This window comes from Haematobia irritans, chromosome 1 (genome assembly GCF_050003625.1).
Source record: "Haematobia irritans isolate KBUSLIRL chromosome 1, ASM5000362v1, whole genome shotgun sequence".
Lineage (NCBI taxonomy): Eukaryota > Metazoa > Arthropoda > Insecta > Diptera > Muscidae > Haematobia > Haematobia irritans.
In genome coordinates, this window is record NC_134397.1 from 166,196,706 (window position 1) to 166,217,037 (window position 20,332).

The 20,332-nt window shown below is 32.2% G+C and overlaps 1 protein-coding gene across 1 annotated transcript in view; it reads left to right on the plus strand.

Moving 5' to 3' along the window:
* Positions 1 to 20,332, plus strand: part of side-III (sidestep III) — a 710,109-nt gene that overhangs the window by 550,181 nt on the left and 139,596 nt on the right. The window contains exons 5-7 of the mRNA XM_075303796.1: positions 7,097 to 7,303; positions 10,120 to 10,265; positions 10,721 to 10,871. Coding sequence (XP_075159911.1) covers positions 7,097 to 7,303; positions 10,120 to 10,265; positions 10,721 to 10,871 — 504 coding nt within the window. The remainder of the gene's footprint in view (positions 1 to 7,096; positions 7,304 to 10,119; positions 10,266 to 10,720; positions 10,872 to 20,332) is intronic.

The window sequence follows — 20,332 nt, forward strand, 5'->3', positions numbered from 1 at the left end:
TTCTTTAGAAATAAAATTTTGATAAAATTTTCTATGGAAAAAAATTTTGATAAAATGTCTACCAAATTTTCTATAGAAATAAATTTTTGACAAAATTTTCTATAGAAATAAAATTTTGACAAAACTTTCTATGGAAACATTTTGTTTCCAAAATTATCTACTGAAACAAAACTTTGACAAGACTTTCTATAGAAATAAATTTTGACAAAATTTCTATAGAAACAAAATTTTGACAAAATTTTCTATTGAAATAAAATGTTGACCAAATTTTCTATAAAAATTTTGACAAAATTTTCTAACGAAATAAAATTTTGAAAAAATTTTCTATAAAAATAAAATTTTGACAAAAATTTCTATAGGAGTAAAATTTTCTATGGAAACAAATTTTGACAAAAGTTTCTACTGAAATAACATTTGACAAAGTGTTCTATACAAATGTTCACAAAATTTTCCATAGACCTAAAATTTTGACAAAAATTTCTATAGAAATAAAATTTTGACAAAATTTTCTATAGAAATAAAATTTTCACAAAATTTTCCATAGACCTAAAATTTTGACAAAAATTTCTATAGAAATAAAATTTTGACAAAATTTTATATAGATATACAATTTTGACAAAATTTTCTCTAGAAAAGAATTTTTACAAAATTTTCTATAGAAATAAAATTTCGACAAAATTTTCTATAGAAATAAAATTTTGACAAAATTTTCTATAGAAATAAAATTTTGACAAAATTTTCTATAGAAATAAAATTTTCACAAAATTTTCCATAGACATACAATTTTGACAAAATTTTCTATAGAAATAAAATTTTGACAAAATTTTCTATAGAAATAAAATTTTGACAAAATTTTCTATAGAAATAAAATTTTGAACAAATTTTCTATAGAAATAACATTTTTACAAAATTTTCTACTGAAATAACATTTTGACAAAACGTTCTAAAGAAATAAATTTTGACAAAATTTTGTATAGTTAGTAATAAAATTTGGGCAAAATTTCCTATAGAAATAAAATTTTGACAAAATTTTCTATGGAAATAAAATTTTGGCAAAATTTTCTATGGAAATAAATGTTGACCAAATTTTCTATACAAATTTTGACAAAATTTTCTACAAATAAAAAAAAATGTTGACAAAATTTTGTATAGAAATAAAATTTTGACAACATTTTCTATAGAAATAAAATTTTGACAAAATTTTCTATAGAAATAAAATTTTGACAAACTTCTCCACAGAAATAAAATTTTAACAAAATTTTCTATAGAAAAAAATTTTTCCAAAATTTTCTACTGAAATAAAACTATGACAAAACTTTCTAAAGAAATAAAATTTTGACAAATATTTCTATAGACCTAAAAGTTTGACAAAAATTCTATAGAAATAACATTTTGATAAAATTTTCTATGGAAACAAATTTTGACAAAATTTTCTATAGAAATAAAATTGTGACAAAATTTTCTATAGAAATAAAATTGTGATAAAATTTTCTATAGACATAAAATTTTGACAAAAATTTCTATAGAAATAAGATTTTGGTAAAATTTTCTATGGAAACAAATTTTGACAAAATTTTCTATAGAAATAAAATGTTGACCAAATTTTCTATAAAAATTTTGACAAAATTTTCTAAAGAAATAAAATCTTGACAAAATTTTCTATAGAAATAAAATTTCGACAAAAATTTCTATAGAAATAAAATTTTCTATGGAAACAAATTTTAACAAGATTTTCTATAGAAATAAAATGTTGAAAATGTTCTATAAAAATTTTGACAAAATTTTCCAAAGACCTACAATTTTAACAAAATTTTCTAAAGAAATAAAATTTTTACAAAATTTTCTCTAGAAAAGAATTTTTACAAAATTTTCTATAGAAATAAAATTTCGACAAAATTTTCTATAGAAATAAAATTTTGACAAAATTTTCTATAGAAATAAAATTTTGACAAAATTTTCTATAGAAATAAAATTTTGACAAAATTTTCTATAGAAATAAAATTTTGACAAAATTTTCTATAGAAATAAAATTTTGACATAATTTTCTATAGAAATAAAATTGTGACAAAATTTTGTATAGAAATAAAATGTTGACATAATTTTCTATAGAAATAAAATTGTGACAAAATTTTGTATAGAAATAAAATTGTGACAAACTTTTCTATAGAAATAAAATTTCGACATAATTTTCTATAGAAGAAAAATTTGGACAAAACTTTCTACAGAAATAAAATTTGGACAAAATTTTCTATAGAAATAAAATTTTGATAAAATTTTCTATAGAAATAAAATTTTGACAAAATTTTTTATATAAATAAAATTTTGACAAAATTTTCTATAGAAGTAAAATTTTGACAAAATTTTCTATAGAAAATAATATATTCTATAGAAAAATAGTTTTTCTATAGAAATAGAATTTTGACTAAACTTTCTTTAAAGTCAATATCTTGAAAAATTTTAATTTTTGTTTTAGGCTATACTATTAGAGTCTCCCTTTGTTTGTAAAAAAATGATAAATAAGTTTCTAAAATAAAATTATGAAACCTTTCATTGGAAGGAACATTGTCTTACAGTAACCAAAAATTTTTTGTGAAAACCTGAAAAATAAAAATTTTTTATTTAGTATTGTATTTTGGTAAAATATTCGTAAAAATTTTGTAGATTATTTTTGGCTCGAGTGGCAGCCGTGATTGGGTACCACATAAATGACTCCATTCGATTTAACTTCATTCGAATTTGCTGTTAATCGAAATGTTTCTCTTATCGTCTATTTCTATTCAATAATTATATAATATACATTCATTTTATAGGGCTTTAAACGTTTTAACAATTACGATGTGCTTAATTTTAAAATCTCTCTCATCGATTAGCACAAGGCCAAAAACAAAATCGTTCTGAACATTCAGGAGCCTATGATGACAAAGCATCGAAAGGCAAACTGACACAATAAAAACAAATATTGTTTTTCTCCTCTTACTTCTCTTACCCTCACTAGTTACCTCTCTCTCTTCCTCTTTTCATCCATTGGTCGTCGGTTTTTTGATGCAAGTAATGACTTTAGCAAAAAGCAAACATTATCAATGTTAATATCCCCCAGGAGAGCTTTACGTGTATAGCATAGACAAAATGTATGATAGAGAGAGAGAGAGTGTGTGTGTGTGTGTGCGTGGGAGTGTAAAATTGTAAAGATTTTCTCAAAGCATAATATTTATATTTAATGTGATTTTTATTTAGCCTGTTATGACAATGACACAAGTCGTTTTCACTTTAATTGTGAACACTTGGAAGAGTATTTTTTGTATTTGTCTTATTGATGAGCTTAAATTTACAAGGACATTATGAAAATACCGGATGTGCTTAGTAGCGATGTCTGCCTTGTGCAGTGTGGGCTAGGATAAAATGTCATAGAATTTTATTTTTACGTCGCCCCAGTGTTAAGTATTTTACATTTTTCATCCCAAGTTTTAGCCGAGTGCCAACAAAGTTTTTCACAGCTTAATTAAAATTTATAATAACCTTGGGAGTAGTGGCCTTGTGAAGTATAAGGTTGGTAAATATTCTGTAGTGGCAAAAATCTTGTTTTATATTGTCAATAGATGTCATTGGAATCGTCTATTTCCAGGGCTAACAATGACATTGTGTATGATGTTGAAAAGGTGATATTTGGTTCTTCATTTAATCAAATGTATCACAACTCAAATTTCAATTTCAAATTTGATTGCCGTCCACTGAGCAAAAATTTCATACAATTTCTATTACCTTCCTAACACGAGGTATCCTACAATTAAAATATTGATTTTATCATTCGGTTATTATTGTAATTGAATATTACAACTAAGCAATACTTTTTTTTTTCAATTGTTTCCTCTTCTACCCCTTACGTCTCACACAACGTTAGAATTCAATTAAATAGATTGAAAATAATCACAGCGTTACACGAACAATACGTCAAATGTTTTTTTAATGTCCTTGTGTTTCTAATTAAAAATTTCCTCAATCGTTCTAATGAACTTAATGTGTAAGCTCATATTTCGTTGTCACAAAAATGTTGAAAAACTTTGCTGCCGAAGTTCTTCATTTCATGTTAAAGAATTGTTAATGACTACAAAGTGGATATCAATTCGTCAGTGATGGTGCTTTAAATTAGTGAACAATAAATGAACAACAACTCATTTTTGATTGGCCAAAAACGAGCAGACGTTTAATTATAAAACTTTTATACTTATGATTTATTCATACTTTGTCGCTGTCGCTATTCATTACTTTGCCGCTGATGGCTTAATAAAAGTTTAATATCATTTTTAAATATCTTTATCATAAGATTTTATAAATTTTTTTTTGTAAGAGTACTAAATTTAGATTCAATTAAAAAAGAAATTGGTCGATTAACGTTGGTGGACAAAATAACTATACATGTGAAAATCGTCTATATGACAATAGACGTAAAGACGAGTTGTATTTTCAAGATGATGATTCTGGATATACAATAAAAAAATACATATCCGGGTCTAAAGATATTTCTCTTTATGCTAATGATTTTGGTATTGATTCCAAGCCAAAGAAGCTGAAATTTGAATTAAGGCTACTTTTAAGACACAATTCTCTGTTTTATACCCTCCACCATAGGATGGGGGGTATATTAACTTTGTCATTCCGTTTGTGACACATCGATATATTGCTCTCAGACCCAATAAACTATATATAGTCTGGGTCGTGGTGAACTTCTGAGTCGATCTAAGCATGTCAGTCCGTCCGTCCGTCCGTCTGTTGAAATCACGCTAACTTCCGAACGAAACAAGCTATCGACTTGAAACTTGGCTCAAGTAGTTGTTATTGATGTAGGTCGGATGGTATTGCAAATGGACCATATCTGATCACTTTTACGCATAACCCCCATATAAACGGACCCCCATATTTGGCTTGCGGAGCCTCAAAGAGAAGCAAATTTCATCCGATCCTGCTGAAATTTGGTACATGGTGTTGGTATATGGTCCCCAGATTTAGCTTGCGGAGCCTCAAAGAGAAGCAAATTTCATCCGATCCTGCTGAAATTTGGTACATGGTGTTGGTATATGGTCCCCAGATTTAGCTTGCGGAGCCTCAAAGAGAAGCAAATTTCATCCGATCCTGCTGAAATTTGGTACATGGTGTTGGTATATAGTCTCTAAGAACCATGGTTAGGTTAGGTGGCAGCCCGATGTATCAGGCTCACTTAGACTATTCAGTCCATTGTGATACCACATAGGTGAACTTCTCTCTTATCACTGAGTGCTGCCCGATTCTATGTTAAGCTCAATGACAAGGGACCTCCTTTTTATAGCCGAGTCCGAACGGCGTTCCACATTGCAGTGAAACCACTTAGAGAAGTTTTTGAAACCCCCAGAAATGTCACAAGCATTACTGAGGTGGGATATCCAACGCTGAAAAAATTTTTGGTGTTCGGTCGAAGCAGGAATCGAACCCACGACCTTGTGTATGCAAGGCGGGCATGCTAACCATTGCACCACGGTGGCTCCCTAAGAACCATGCAAAAAGTCGTCCACATCGGTCTATAATTATATATAGCCCCCATATAAACCGATCCCCAGATTTGTCTTACGGAGCCTCTAAGAGCCAAAAATAATCTACCAAAATTTTATTGCCGTAGAAAATTTTGTCAAAATTGTATTTCTATATAAAATTTTATCAACATTTATTCCTTCAGCTGTTTTCTTCATGTGCTATAAAATCCATTTAAAGATGTGTTAAAAACAACTTAAATTTCCTAACTCAGACTCGACTTCAAGTATAAATTATGCTATGTTTCAAGTATAAATCGTCATTAAAATAAATTGTCGAAAAACATCTCCTACTTTTAAAGGCATTTTTGTTTAGCAGTCAAAAAAACAACAGCAACAAATTTAAAGGCAATTTAATTAATTTTGAAGAATTTTTTAGAATTAGTAAAGCTAAGTAAAATTTCTTCCATATGAGGATGTCCAGTTTAAAGTCTAATCACTCAACCATAAGGGCAAATCGACTCCAATGAAAAGTTCATCGATATTTGGAGAAGGTGAAAAACTTTATATCAGAGTATGCGTCTTTATTTTAAGGACATGAAATCATTGGACTCAAGACAATATTTTATCAGTGCGTCTTACATTTCATCATGGGAGCCACCGTATTGTATGGTTCCCAAGCAGTCGTTAAAGTAGGTTTTCATTTCAATACAGAAAATAATGAAATACTATTATCTTCCAGTTTTGGTCTTCCGTAAATATATTCACGCTAACAGCACTCAAAAACATTTTTTTTTTTGGATCCAAAAATGTTGACCTTTCGTTAGAGATTTTGACCGTAACAATTAATTGGATCAATTAATTTCTTGATTAAAACAGAAAAAAGTTTTTGTCTATGTATCTACGCACAAGAAAATAAAATATGAATTTGTACATAATGTTTCATATTTGTACAAATATATGCAGATATTCATAAAATATATAAACATTTACATCATGTGGTGTCTTTGTAAATACTTCTTTTTAAACGTTGTTTTTTTTTTAATAATAAAAATGTACTCATTCATAAAATACATGAAAAATTCTGGTTATCTTATAGTTTTGCTCTCATAGACATACAATACAATTTTATTTTTTATTTTTTTATTTATTACAATTCTAAAAACTATAATAAACATTAAAGCACAAGCTACAAAGGTTATCACAATGCACTGAATAGTCTAAGTGAGCCTGAAACTTAATCGGGCTGTCACTTTAACCTAAAGCTATTGGCTTATATACCATACAAATTATGTACAAATTCATATTTTATTATTTTTTTATCTGTGTATGAAACAATAATGTCTGTGTCTAGTAAGACCAAATTCAAAAGACTAATTTGAATAAAAGTATAAACTCATCATGTGGGCGTGTACGTATGTGTCACATATTCTTTGTATTTGCATAATTCTTTTTGTTTATTTATACTTGATTGAAAAAAAAATTCCCAGGATACTTATATCCTCTACTACACATTCTCTAGCATTCCTATCTGCATAGGCCATTTTAAAATTAAAATACTCTCTCATTGTACCATTTTATTCATACGATTTTTACAGGTCGTCCTGAGCCCATAGTAACCTGGATGAATGGATCACAACAATTGGAATCCGGCAATGGCGTTTCCATGGGACGTCACGTCACCGTCAATCGTTTAGAAGTGCCACACATCACACGTTCAGCTTTGAATAACACCTACCGTTGCCTGGCATCGAATACAAAATTGGTGCAGCCAGTAGAGCGTAGTATACGCATTGATATGTTGCGTAAGTATATTTGTATATGTTTGTGAGTGCGTGTGTGTGCGGTTGTAGATAGGGCATTTAATGCCAACGACAAAACTTTCATATTGCTATGATTTTACTAGGAGTGTGGTTGCAACCAACAGCCCCCTATAAAATTCTATAGAATATAGCAATGCGTTCATTAGACATGGTGCATAGATTGATGTTGGTATAACATTTGATTACCGTATGTATGGCTTAGTTGTACAATTGCAGAAACTAGACAGACGAATGCTCACACAAGGACTTTTGCTATTTTAATTGTTGGTAACGTATATTTTAACTTTTCTGTTTAAGACAGTTATATGGGTACACCGAAAAAAAAACTTGTTGGTTTCAAATGGTACGAGCGTAATCGATTTTTAGATTTATTTGTAATTGTCAAAAAGTCTATTCTTGACGTTGCGACTTAATCAGCAGAATAATGGCAATTCATTATAAAAATTCAACTATTCGATGTTTCGTTAAAATTCGATTAATCGATTTTGGTCACTATCCAAAGTCGATTTGGTCTAACATAAAAATTCGATAAGTCGATTTGACTCACTTTTTTATACCCTCCACCATAGAATGGGGGATATATTAACTTTGTCATTCCGTTTGTAACACATCGAAATATTGCTTTAAGACCCCATAAAGTATATATATTCTGGGTGGTGGTGAAATTCTGAGTCGATCTAAGCATGTCCGTCCGTCCGTCTGTTGAAATCACGCTAACTTCCTAACGAAACAAGCTAGCAACTTCAAACTTGGCACAAGTAGTTGTTATTGATGTAAGTCAGATGGTATTGCAAATGGGCCATATCGGTCCACTTTTACGTATAGCCCCCATATAAACGGACCCTCAGATTTCGCTTGCGGAGCCTCTAAGAGAAGCAAACTCCATCCGACCCGGCAGAAATTTGGTACATGGTGTTGGAATATGATCTCTCACAACCATGCAAAAATTGGTCCATATCGGTCCATAATTAGATATAGCCTCCATATAAACCGTTCCCCAGATTTAATCGCCGGAACATCTTATTGGGGTAAAATTCATCCGATCCGGTTGAAATTTGGAACGTGGTGCTAGTATGTGTCTCTAACAAACATACAAGAAGTAGTCCATATCGATCCATATAGTCCCTATATAAATCGATCCCCAGATTTGACCTCCGGAACCTCATGGAGAAGCAAAATTCATCCGATTCGGTTGAAATTTGGTACGTGGTGTTAGTATATGGTCTCTAACAACCATGCATAATTATATATAGCCCCCATATAAATGGACCCCCATATTTGGCTTGTGGAGCCTCTAAGAGTGGCATATTTCATCCGATCTGGCTGAAATGTGGTACATGATGTAAATACATGGTCTCTAGTAACCATGCAAAAATTGGTCCATATCGGTCCATAATTATATATAGCCCCCATATAAACCGATCCCCAGAGTTGACCTCCGGAACCTCATGGAGAAGCAAAATTCATCCGATCCGGTTGAAATTTGGTACGTGGTGTAAGTATATGGTCTCAAACAACCATACAAAAATTGATCCATATCGGTCCATAATTATATATAGCCCCCATATAAACCGTTCCCCAGATTTAATCTCCGGAGCCACTTCCAGGAAAAAATTGGTCCATATTGATCTATAGTTATATATAACCGATCCCCTATCACACAAAAATTGGTCCATATGGGTTCATAATCATGGTTATTTCTATAGAAAATTTTGTCAACATTTTATTTCTATAGATTTTTTTTTTTCAAAATTTTATTTCTATAGAAAATTTTGTCAAAATTTTACGTCTATAGAAAATCTTTTCAAAATTTTATTTCTATAAAAAATTTTGTCCAAATTTTATTTCTATAGAAAATTTTGTCCAAATTTTATTTCTATAGAAAATGTTGTCAAAATTTTATTTTGTCAAAATGTTATTTCTTTAGAAAATTTTGTCAAAATTTTATTTCTATAGAAAATTTTGTCAAACTTAATTATGTACGTATTTAATCGGCCTTTTTTAGTTTAATATATACCACGTAGGGACTATCTTGCAATTTAGAAGACGGAGTTAGAAAGTTTTAAGATACCTTGCAAGTTTTACCGCAATCCAAGTAATTCGATTGTGGATGACAGTCTTCAGTAGAAGTTTCTACGCAATCCATGGTGGAGGGTACATAAGCATCCGCCTGGCCGAACTTACGGCCGTATATACTTGTATTGATTTTTTTTTTAATTTCTTCATCCAAATGAACACGGATCCAAAAATAGAGTACTTCCGTCCTATGACAAACCCAGGTAAAATTCATTTGATATGATCCAAGTTTGCTCTACTTCCGCATCACAAATTGGGAATCCAAACTTCTTTTTTGCTCTTTTTTTCTGGGATAATAAAAAGCACAAAATATAATGAATAGCAATAAAGCACTTACTCAACGTCTTGTGCAAGTCTACAATGTTTAGGACTATTGAAAACTATGTATTTTTATCAGTGTAGTACCTCATACTATTTCTATGTGCGTGTCACACACATCAAATGCCTTTAACTATAGGTGAAAAAGGGGTTGAATAGATATTCAAGTCAACATATTTGTGTTAATAAACGCAAAATGCAATTCCGTCAGTTTTAGCTCTCATAAGCACTACTTGGCGTGTACTAATTAATGTTTTTACGGGGGGGGGGGTGCAGAAATTTATGGCTTTCATCTAGATAAGCCAGCTTATAATAAACAAAAAATACTGAATAATATTTAATTAATTTTATTTTGCATAATTCCAGTAAAATTAATTGCCTTTTAATATTTCCACTGATTGCAGTTAAACCAACATCGGTTACCCTAACGAATAAACAGAAAGTCTTTTCAACAGGCATGCAATACAATCTAACGTGTATTGTGGAGGGTTCAGTGCCGGACACGGAAATAAAATGGACTCAAAATAATCGTCCATTTAAAAGGGGAACGGTAAGTGTTTCTTATATGTAAGACGGTAAGTTTTGTGAATAATAAAAAAATATCAAGCAAACTAATTTACCATGGTAAACCGGGCAAAATATAGCCACACTGATTAATTCTTCTATTAACAAAGCTGATTTATTGAAATTGGAAATAATCAGAATATTTCAAAAAAAATATATAATTTTTTTTTTGTACATTTTAAATAAAGTATATTTATCCCCCTTCAATGAAAGTATAAATACGTTTTAATCAAAGAAAAATAAATATGCTTAAAAATCAACAAACTTGCTTGTTTTCGTACGACTTTAAAGTATCAAAGTCACAATTTTCATTAAAAAATGTTAATATATTCCCAAAAATATAAATAGAAAATTCAAACATGACTCTCTCTTCTTTCTTCTTTCCCATCCCTTTTCAAATCAATAAAACTAACATACATCATGTGTTAAATCTCCTTTCAGCTCTCAACTTCACACAACAATGGCAAAGTTATATCGATGCTTTCGTTTAATCCACAACCCGAAGATGATGGTACTCAACTCAAATGCGAAGGATCAAATCCACGCTTACAAAACTCTGCCTTGGAAGATACGCTAATGTTGAATGTCATGTGTAAGTATACAACTGAAAAACAGAAACATTGCCAAAGAAGCAATGTAGAAAAAAAAGAAAAACAAGACACTTTAACAAAACTTTTGTCACAAATCACAAACGCGACAGCAAATACATACCCATGTAAATTTTGACATTTTTAACATGTTTTGTCAGCAACAATTCTCACAAATAGATCTAAGGGGAGAGAGAACTCATTTGATACCTATTCGCCAGTTCAATAGTGTATGGGAGAGCACAATGGGGTGGAGTTTTGAAAATACACTACAGGTTATGGACCCTTATGAAAAATTTTTGAATGTCAATTGTGGAGGTTGCTCATCATATCTATAACACTTGGGATATTTATACCCTCCACCATAGGATGGGGGTATATTAACTTTGTCATTCCGTTTGTAACACATCGATAAAGTATATATATGCTGGGTAGTGGTGAAATTCTGAGTCGATCTGAGCATGTCCGTCCGTCCGTCCGTCTGCTGAAATCACGCTAACTTCCGAACGAAACAAGCTATCGACTTGAAACTTGGCACAAGTAGTTGTTATCGATATAGGTCGGATTGTATTGCAAATGGGCCATATCGGTCCACTTTACGTATAGCCGCCATATAAACGGATCCCCAAATTTGGCTTGCGATTGCTCTAAGAGAAGCAAATTTCATCCGATCCGGCTAAAATTTGGTACATGGTGTTAGTATATGGTCTCTAACAACCATGCAAAAATTGGTCCACATCGGTCAATAATTATATATAGCCCCATATAAACTGATCCCCCGATTTGGCTTGCGGAGCCTCTAAAAGAAGCAAATTGTATCCTATCCGGCTAAAATTTGGAACATGGTGTTAGTATATGGTTTCTAATGACCATGCAAATATTGGCCCACATCGGTGCATAATTATATATAGGCCCCATATAAACCGATCACCAGATTTGACCTCCGGAGCCTCTTGGAAGACCAAAATTCATCTGATTCGGTTGATATTGGTACGTGGGGTTAATATATGGCCTCAAACACCCATGCAAACATTGGTCGAACTCGGTCCATAATTATATATAGCCCCCATATAAACCGATCCCCAGATTTGACCTCCGGTGCCTCTTGGAAGACCAAAATTCATCTGATTCGGTTGATATTGGTACGTGGTGGTAGTATATGATATTTAACAACCATGCCAAAAGTGGTCCATATCAGTCCATTATCATATATAGCCTCCATATAAACCGATCTCGAGATTTGGTTTTGGAGCCTCTTGGAGGAGCAAATTTCATCCGAGTCAGTTGAAATTTGGTACATTGTGCTAGTATATGGCCGTTAACAATCATGCCTAACTAGGTCCATATCGGTCTATAGTTATATATGACCCTCAGATAAATCGATCCCCAATCAAACAAAAATTGGTCCACATCAACTTCATAATTGTATATAGCCCCCATGTAAGCGACCCCCATATTGCAATTCTGGCTATCTACATACCGTGCAAAAAGTCCATATCGATTCGTAATTATTTGTAGACTTACCTACACATACCTTTTTTGTCGAATATATACCACGTATGGACTAACTCGCAATAAGAAAACAATTTAAGATAACACAACCTAAGTAATTCGATTGTGGATGACAGTCTTTCGTAGAAGTTTCTACGCTATCCATGGTGAAGGGTACATAAGATTCGGACTGGCCGAACTTACGGCCATATATACTTGTTTATTTTATAGTATTACACACACAATTTTTTCAATCAAGAAATTAATTGAACCAATTAATTTTTAATTGAAATATCTTCAATCACAGAAATGATAGTATCAGTCACCAAAGTCAATTAAAAAATTAATTGATCCAATAAAAAAATTTTTGTGACTGATTTTTGTTTCAATTTAAAATTTTGTTGAATCAATTAAATTTTTAATTGCCAATTTCTTACACATTATTGTCTATTTTTTCGACAGGACAAAATAGAAAATAAACTCTACACTATTGAGAGTTTAAGAATCCAACAGAGGCCAAAGAAGATAAAGACAACACTAAACTGCAATATTTCACTGCAATAACTTGCATTTTTAATATGTAAACTGAATTAATATGTAAACTATAGAAATAAGTCTAAAGTAAATATCTAAAACCAAAACAAAAAAAACAAGTGGGGAGCGACCATTGGACTTTACGCCGACCTAAAGCATTACCATCGGAGTTCTAATAGTCAATGGTATGAGTAAATTTTCAGGTGACTTGTTTGGTAAGAAAACGTAAAGCGATTGGAATTTCAAAGAGTGTAAATGCTCACTGATACACTAATAAAAATGAGACTGGAAAAGGCCAAAGGATTGTTTCGTTTGAATGAAACTGGATAGTTACCGAATTTGGTTTCCTCTTATGAGAAGTCATCCCAAATTGAGCAGTTTTTGAATAAATACATGTATATACGGCCGTAAGTTTGACCAGGCCGAAGCTTATATACCCTCCACCATGGATTGCGTAGAAACTCCTACTGAAGTGTGTCATCCACAATCGAATTATTTGGGTTGCGGTAACACTTGCCGATGGCAAGGTATCTTAAACTTCCTACCACCGTAATATATACCACATAGTCCATACGTGGTATATATTAAACTAAAAAAGGCAGATTAAATACGTATATAATTAAGTTTGACAAAATTTTCTATAGAAATAAAATTTTGACAAAAGTTTCTACAGAAATAGAATTTTGACAAAATAAAATGTTGACAACATTTTTATAGAAGTAAAATTTGGAAAAAAAAATTTTCAATAGAAATACAATTTTAACAAAATTTTCTATAGAAATAAAATTGTAATATGTTTGTTAGAGACCTAATTCTAACACCACGTTCCAAATTTCAACCGGATGAATTTTGCTCTTCCAAGGGGCTCCGGAGGTCAAATTTGGGGATCGGTTTATATGGGACCTATACGTAATTATGGACCGATCATATACTTACATAATGTACCAAATTTCAGCCGGATCGGATGAAATTTGCTCCTCTTAGAGGCTCCGCAAGTCAAATCGGGGGATCGGTTTATATGGGGGTTATATATAATTATGGACCGATTTGGACCAATTTTGGTATGGTTGTTAGCGACCATATACCAACACCATGTACCAAATTTCAGCTAGATCCGATGAAAGTTGATTTTCTTTGAGACTCCGCAAGCCAAATTTGGGGTCCGTTTATATGGGGGCTGTACATAAAAGTAGACCGATATGGCCTATTTGCAATACCATCTGACCTACATCAATGACAACTACTTGTGTCAAGTTTCAAGTCGATAGCTTGTTTCGTTCGGAAGTTAGCGTGATTTCAACAGACGGACGGACAGACATGCTTAGATCGACTCAGAATTTCACCACGATAATATTTCGATGTGTTACAAACGGAATGACAAAGTTAATATACCCCCATCCTATGGTGGAGGGTATACAAAATTTGAGTCATATTTTACTACTTTTCGAATAAGTAGTGGCAAGTTTACAAGAAAAATATTGGTATATTGACAATTTTTGACGAAATCAGAAAAACATATATATGGGAGCTATATATAAATCGGAATCGAACCGAAATTTGGCATGCATAGTTACAATATTTATCCTACTCCCTGACCTCTGTAATCATATGAGTGAAAATCGGGGGAAAGATATATATGGGAGCTATATCTAAATCTGAACCCATTTCAATCAAAATTAGCGTGTCTATCGAGAACATTAATTCTACTCGCCGTAAAAAATTTAAAGTAAATCAGAGTAAAACTCAGGCTTCTAGAGTCATATAAGTGGATATCTAGCGAAAAGTATATATGGGAGCTATTCGATTTCGAGCAATTTTTTCATCCCTTCTTATGGTGTGAACCGAATTCAGTGTTATGGACGTGAATTAAAAATTTTGCGATATTTTGTCAAATAAATATTTTTTATGATTTTTAATGCAAATCAAATATTTGTACAACTTTCTTCTATAATAGATTTAGCATTATTTTCAACAAAATTTAAATATTTTTTAACATTTTATTAATTCTTATTCTGTGTTTAACCTAACATATTTGAAGCAAAAAAAAACTGAAAATTACCCATTAAAAATATGAAAAAAGAGAATTTTAGAAAATCAATCGCCAGAGTTGACTTCGGGATCCCCTGGAAGAAGTAAATTTCCGTCAATCCGGTAGAAATTTGGTACGTGATGTTAGTATAGTGAAAGCTCTGAAAGGCCCAGATGTGTCCAGGTATGAGAGGTTAATTTTAATGTGTTAATATAGTAAACCTTCCAGGCAACTGTCCATGTTTAGGAGGTGTCCGGTTTTCAGAGTGTCCAAGTTTGAGAGGTTTCACTGTATATGCCCTCTAATAACCATATAAAAATTGTTCCAATTTGGTCCATAATTATATATAGCTCCCCTATAAATCGATCCACGGTTTCGCTTGAAATTCGGCCATATAAACCGCTCCTCGGATTTGGCCTACGGAGCCTCTTGGGAGAGCAATATTTATGTATGTATATGCCCTCTAACAACCAAACAAAGACTAGGCCACATCCTAATTATATGTATCTTACATATAAACCCATCCAAGGATTTTACCTCCGGAGCAAAATTTCATTCGGTGCGGTTGCAATTCGGTACTTTACGTCTGTACATTTCAGTGCATTTTAATAGTCAACTAACAAAAATAAAATATAAACCAACTCAAGGGGGTACAAATATCATCCGGTCGCGTGAATATTAAGAAGGCTTCAGATACCTTGCCATCGGCAACTATTACCAGTAGTCAAGTAAGTCGATTGTGGGTGACAGTTTTTAGCGGAACTTTATGGGCAACCCATGATGTATGGTACATAAGATTAGGCGTGGCCACATTTTCGGCCGTATTTACTTTTTTTTAATTTTTGTTCATTTCGAGCCTATATGTAAATTAACTGCACTTTTCTTTATATTTCCCCCAATGTTCCTTATTTGAGAATGTACGAATATTCTATTTGATAAAAACTTTTAAATACTGACATCAAAATATACGGTTTGTTCGGTTTCTGATTTGTTTTATTTTATACATGTTTCGTTTTTTTTTGTTGCTTTGTCTTCGTATGACGATAAAGTTGTCATCAGTAGATGTGTAATCATAAATTTATTGTTATAAAGACTTTGAACATAAATTTTCCCCCAAAACAAAACAAAGCATGCAAGGAATAAAAAAAACAGAAAAACGACATCACCGTCAACACCGCCATCATCAGTGTTATCAACATCATGGATGGCAACAAAGCCAGAAACAGGACCAAAACCAAACAGCCACTGTAACATTACAAACATCACAGATGCCGCCTAGATAAATCCATTATGGAACATTTCAATTTTACTGTTTGTTGCTTTGTTCAGAGCCAGAATATCTTACTATGGGACATGCTTGTTTACCAGCCGCTTTTGTAATATTTTTTTGTGTTTTTTTTTTTTTACAAACACGAAAAAATTGTTTTTTAACTACCTGCATTAAATATTAAGGATACAGTTAATGTAGAAAATTTGCAAACAATGAACTGAAGTCATTGCGCAAGAGTTTACTGCCATAAGTAATATTTTGTTTTTCACTTAGATTTATTACTTCCATGCTGATGGCGAAGAAAAAAAATCTATAAAATCCAAGAGATCATTGATAAGGCATCACCTTAAGTCATCACAATGAAAATATAGACGAAACGGATATATTAAATTAACTATTATTAATATTTATTATACACTATTAATTATGCATAAATATTAGCTTAAAATAAGTAAATACGGCTGAAAGTTCTGTCAGACCGAATCTTATGTTCCCTCTACCATGGATTGCATACAAAATTCCACTAAAAACTGTCATGCACAATCGAATTACTTGGATTGCGACAATAGTTGATGATGGCATGTAACATAGTCCATGCGTGTTTGGGAGCCAGCGTGGTGCAATGGTTAGCATGCCCGCCTTGCATAAACAGGGTCGTGGGTTCAAACCCAGTTTCTATGTTACCAAACACCAAAAAGTTATTCTGCGGTGGATTATCCCACCTCAGTAATGCAGGTGACATTTCTGAGGGTTTCAAAGCTTCTCTAAGTGGTTTCACTGCAATGTTGATCGTCGTGCGGACTCGACTATAAAAAGGTGGTTCCCTGTCATTGAGCTTAATATAGAATCGGGCAGCACTCAGTGGTAAGAGAGAAGTTCATCAATGTGGTATCACAATGGACTTAATAGTCTAAGTGAGCCTGATACATCGGGCTGCCACCTAACCTAGTCCATGCGTGTTTGGGAGTAGCGTTCAAGTGGGTTCAAACCCAGTTTATACCAAACAATAAACAGTTATTCAGCGGTGGATTATCCCATCTCAGTAATGCTGGCGACATTTCTGAGGATTTCATAGCTTCTATAAATGGTTTCACTGCAATGTGGAACGTTGTGCGGACTCGGCTATAAAAAGGAGGTCCCTTGTCATTGAGCTTAATATAGAATCGGGCAGCATTCAGTGTTAAGAGAGAAGTTCACCACTGCGGTATAAAAATGGACTGAATAGTCTAAGTGAGCCTGATATATCGGGCTGCCACAACATCCATGTGAAGTCGTTGTTAGATAAAAATTTATGATGAAGTACCTATAAAACCGATATGAACCAATTTTTCAAGGCCGTAGCCAGGATTTTAATTCGGGGGGGTTCAACTTAAAAAAAAAATATTCATATAATCTCATGTATAGAAAATTTTATTTATGTATAGGTATGTATACAATATTTTTATAATATTAAATTGAGCCGACGGGCTTTTTGGGCAGCAAATAAATCAATTACTTCTTCAGTCGGCACATTTATTCGGCGATGAACCGACATTAATGCCAATCCATTGAGTCTACTCTCGCTAGTCGAATTTCTAAGATACGTCTTTAATCTCTTTATTGTTGAAAATGAAAGTTCGGATGAGTACGTAGTAACTGCAGGGATGGAAAATGCAGTACTATAGTACTTTTTTCAATACTTTTTCACCCCGGTCAGTACCGTAGTACCCCCGCGAATGATTTAGTACCTTTTGTGTAGACATTTTTGAGTCGATATCAGATTTATGGTACAATAGCTTTGACAAAATATTTTAATATTTTGAGAAAGTCTTTATCAACCTTAGTTGCTAATAGTCTTTTACAAATATGGCAAAACAAACATGTTCATGTGGGAAGAAAATCTCGATTTTGTAAAAGACATAGTCAAAAACCGGATTTTATTGAACTTCAAGAATGTTTTAGTCGAAAAAAGAATGTGATTCTATATTATCGATTTTTTATTTCGGTAGAAAATGTTGTCAAAATTTTATTTCTATATAGAATTTTTGCAAAATTTTATTTTTATAGAAAATTTTGTCAAAAATTTATTTCAATTGAAAATTTTGTACAAATTTTATTTCTATAGGAAATTTTTGCAAAATTTTATTTCTATAGAAAAAATTTTGCAACATTTTTTTTCTACAGATTTTTTTGCAAAATTTTATTTCTATAGAAAATTTTGTCAAAATTTTATTTTCTTTAAAATTTAGTCTCTTGACAATAATTTTCCAGTGAAATTTTTGTTGAAATCAAGTAACAAGTACCTTTCCGCTCAAAAAATTCCTTTTTTGTACTTTCTTAAAAATTGTATTTTCCATCCCTGAGTAACTGCCAAAGTGGCCAAAATTTTTAAAAGAATATGCACGTTTGGAAACAGCTCTTTATTGCACTCTCCAAGTGCTTCCATCGCTGAATTAGGCAGGTTCTTTTCGCAGGTTTTGCGCCATTTCATTTACACATGTGTGTTTGGCTGTTTCGTTGTTGTTGCTATGGCCAAACAAAGCGAGTCATGTTCACAAAAAGAACAACAAACACAAATAAAAAGCAGAAAGACATTTTCCAAAAATGAAATTTGTGGTACGAGAACAAAAACAATTTGTTTTTTCGACCGTCGTTTGACGGGCTTTTCAACTAGTATTCTATGATTTGTGCAAGTTTTATAGGTAAGCGTTTTTCAAAATAAAACCTCCAGCTTTTCTTCAACATCTTCGATAAGATTTTTCTATGCAGCTAAAAATATATATTTATTTATATAAAAATATTCATTCATTTCGTGGGGGGGGGGGTTTGATCCCCCTCATCCCCCCCTGAATACGGCCTTGCAATTTTTGCATGGTAATTCGAAGGGCAAATTAAACGCGACCTTTTAATTTGGCCCTCCATGAGGCTCCAGAAATATGCTCTTGTTGTTCGGTATTATATAAAATTATTAACCAATATGGACCAATGGTGTTTGCGTAATTTTTTAAAAGCATATAATCACATCACTTACCAAATTTCAATTTTCCATATCGAAAATTTACTCCTAGAGGATCCGGAAGCTAACTCTGGGGATTTTTTTTATATGGGAGCTATATATAATTATGGACCTATTTGGACCAATTTCTGTATGGTTTTTAGAGGCCATATACATAAATCACATTTTAGTCGGATCGGATGAAATTTTCTCTTCTAAGAAGCTCTGGAGGCTAAAGAGAGAGGTGTATATGGGGTATATTTAAAATTCTGGAACTATTTAGGCCACCTTTTGCACGATTATTAGCGGGCATATACTGACATCGCGTACCAAATTTCAACCAGATTGGATGAAATTTGTTCTTCCTAGAAACTCCGGAGGCCAAATCCTGGGAGTGGTTTATATGGGTGCTTTGTAAAATTATGGACCGATTTAGACTAAATTTTGCACGATTGTTAGAGGGCATATAATGACAGCATTTACCAAATTTCAGCCAGAACAGACGAAATTTGCTCTTCGAGGAGACTTTGGAATTCAAATCGGGGGCACGGTTTATATGGGAGCTATACCTAAAAGTGGTTCGATATGGCCCTATTAGCAATACTATCCGACCTACATAAATAACAACGCCGTGTACAGAGTTTCAAGTCGATACACACAAAAAAATATCAATTAATTTGATTGTCAATACAATTAAAATTATGTTTAAATTTGAGCTAACAACGTAATTTGTAAATACAATTACGATTTTAGTCACTTTAGCAACCAATTTTGTTATATTAACAAACATTTTGTTATATCAACAAAAATTTTGTTGAACTTAAAAATTTTCTGTAACAACAATTTATTGTTAGCTCAAAAATTATAATATTATTTTCTGTGTATATTATGTCTTTTGGAAGTTAGCGTGATTTCAACAGACGGACGGACAACCGGACTGAAGGATGGATATCGTTAGTTCGACTCAGAATTTCACCACGACCTAGAATATATATATTTTATGGGGTATGAGACCAATATTTCGATGTGTTACAAACGGAGGGTATTAAAATGTCGGAAAGAACATCAAACTTTTGAATCAGTTAAGATTTGCTCGAGTATGCTACCTTTGGTATGGTCTTCAACCGATTGACAAAGCCATCAAACGCTGCATGATAGTGGCTCTGTC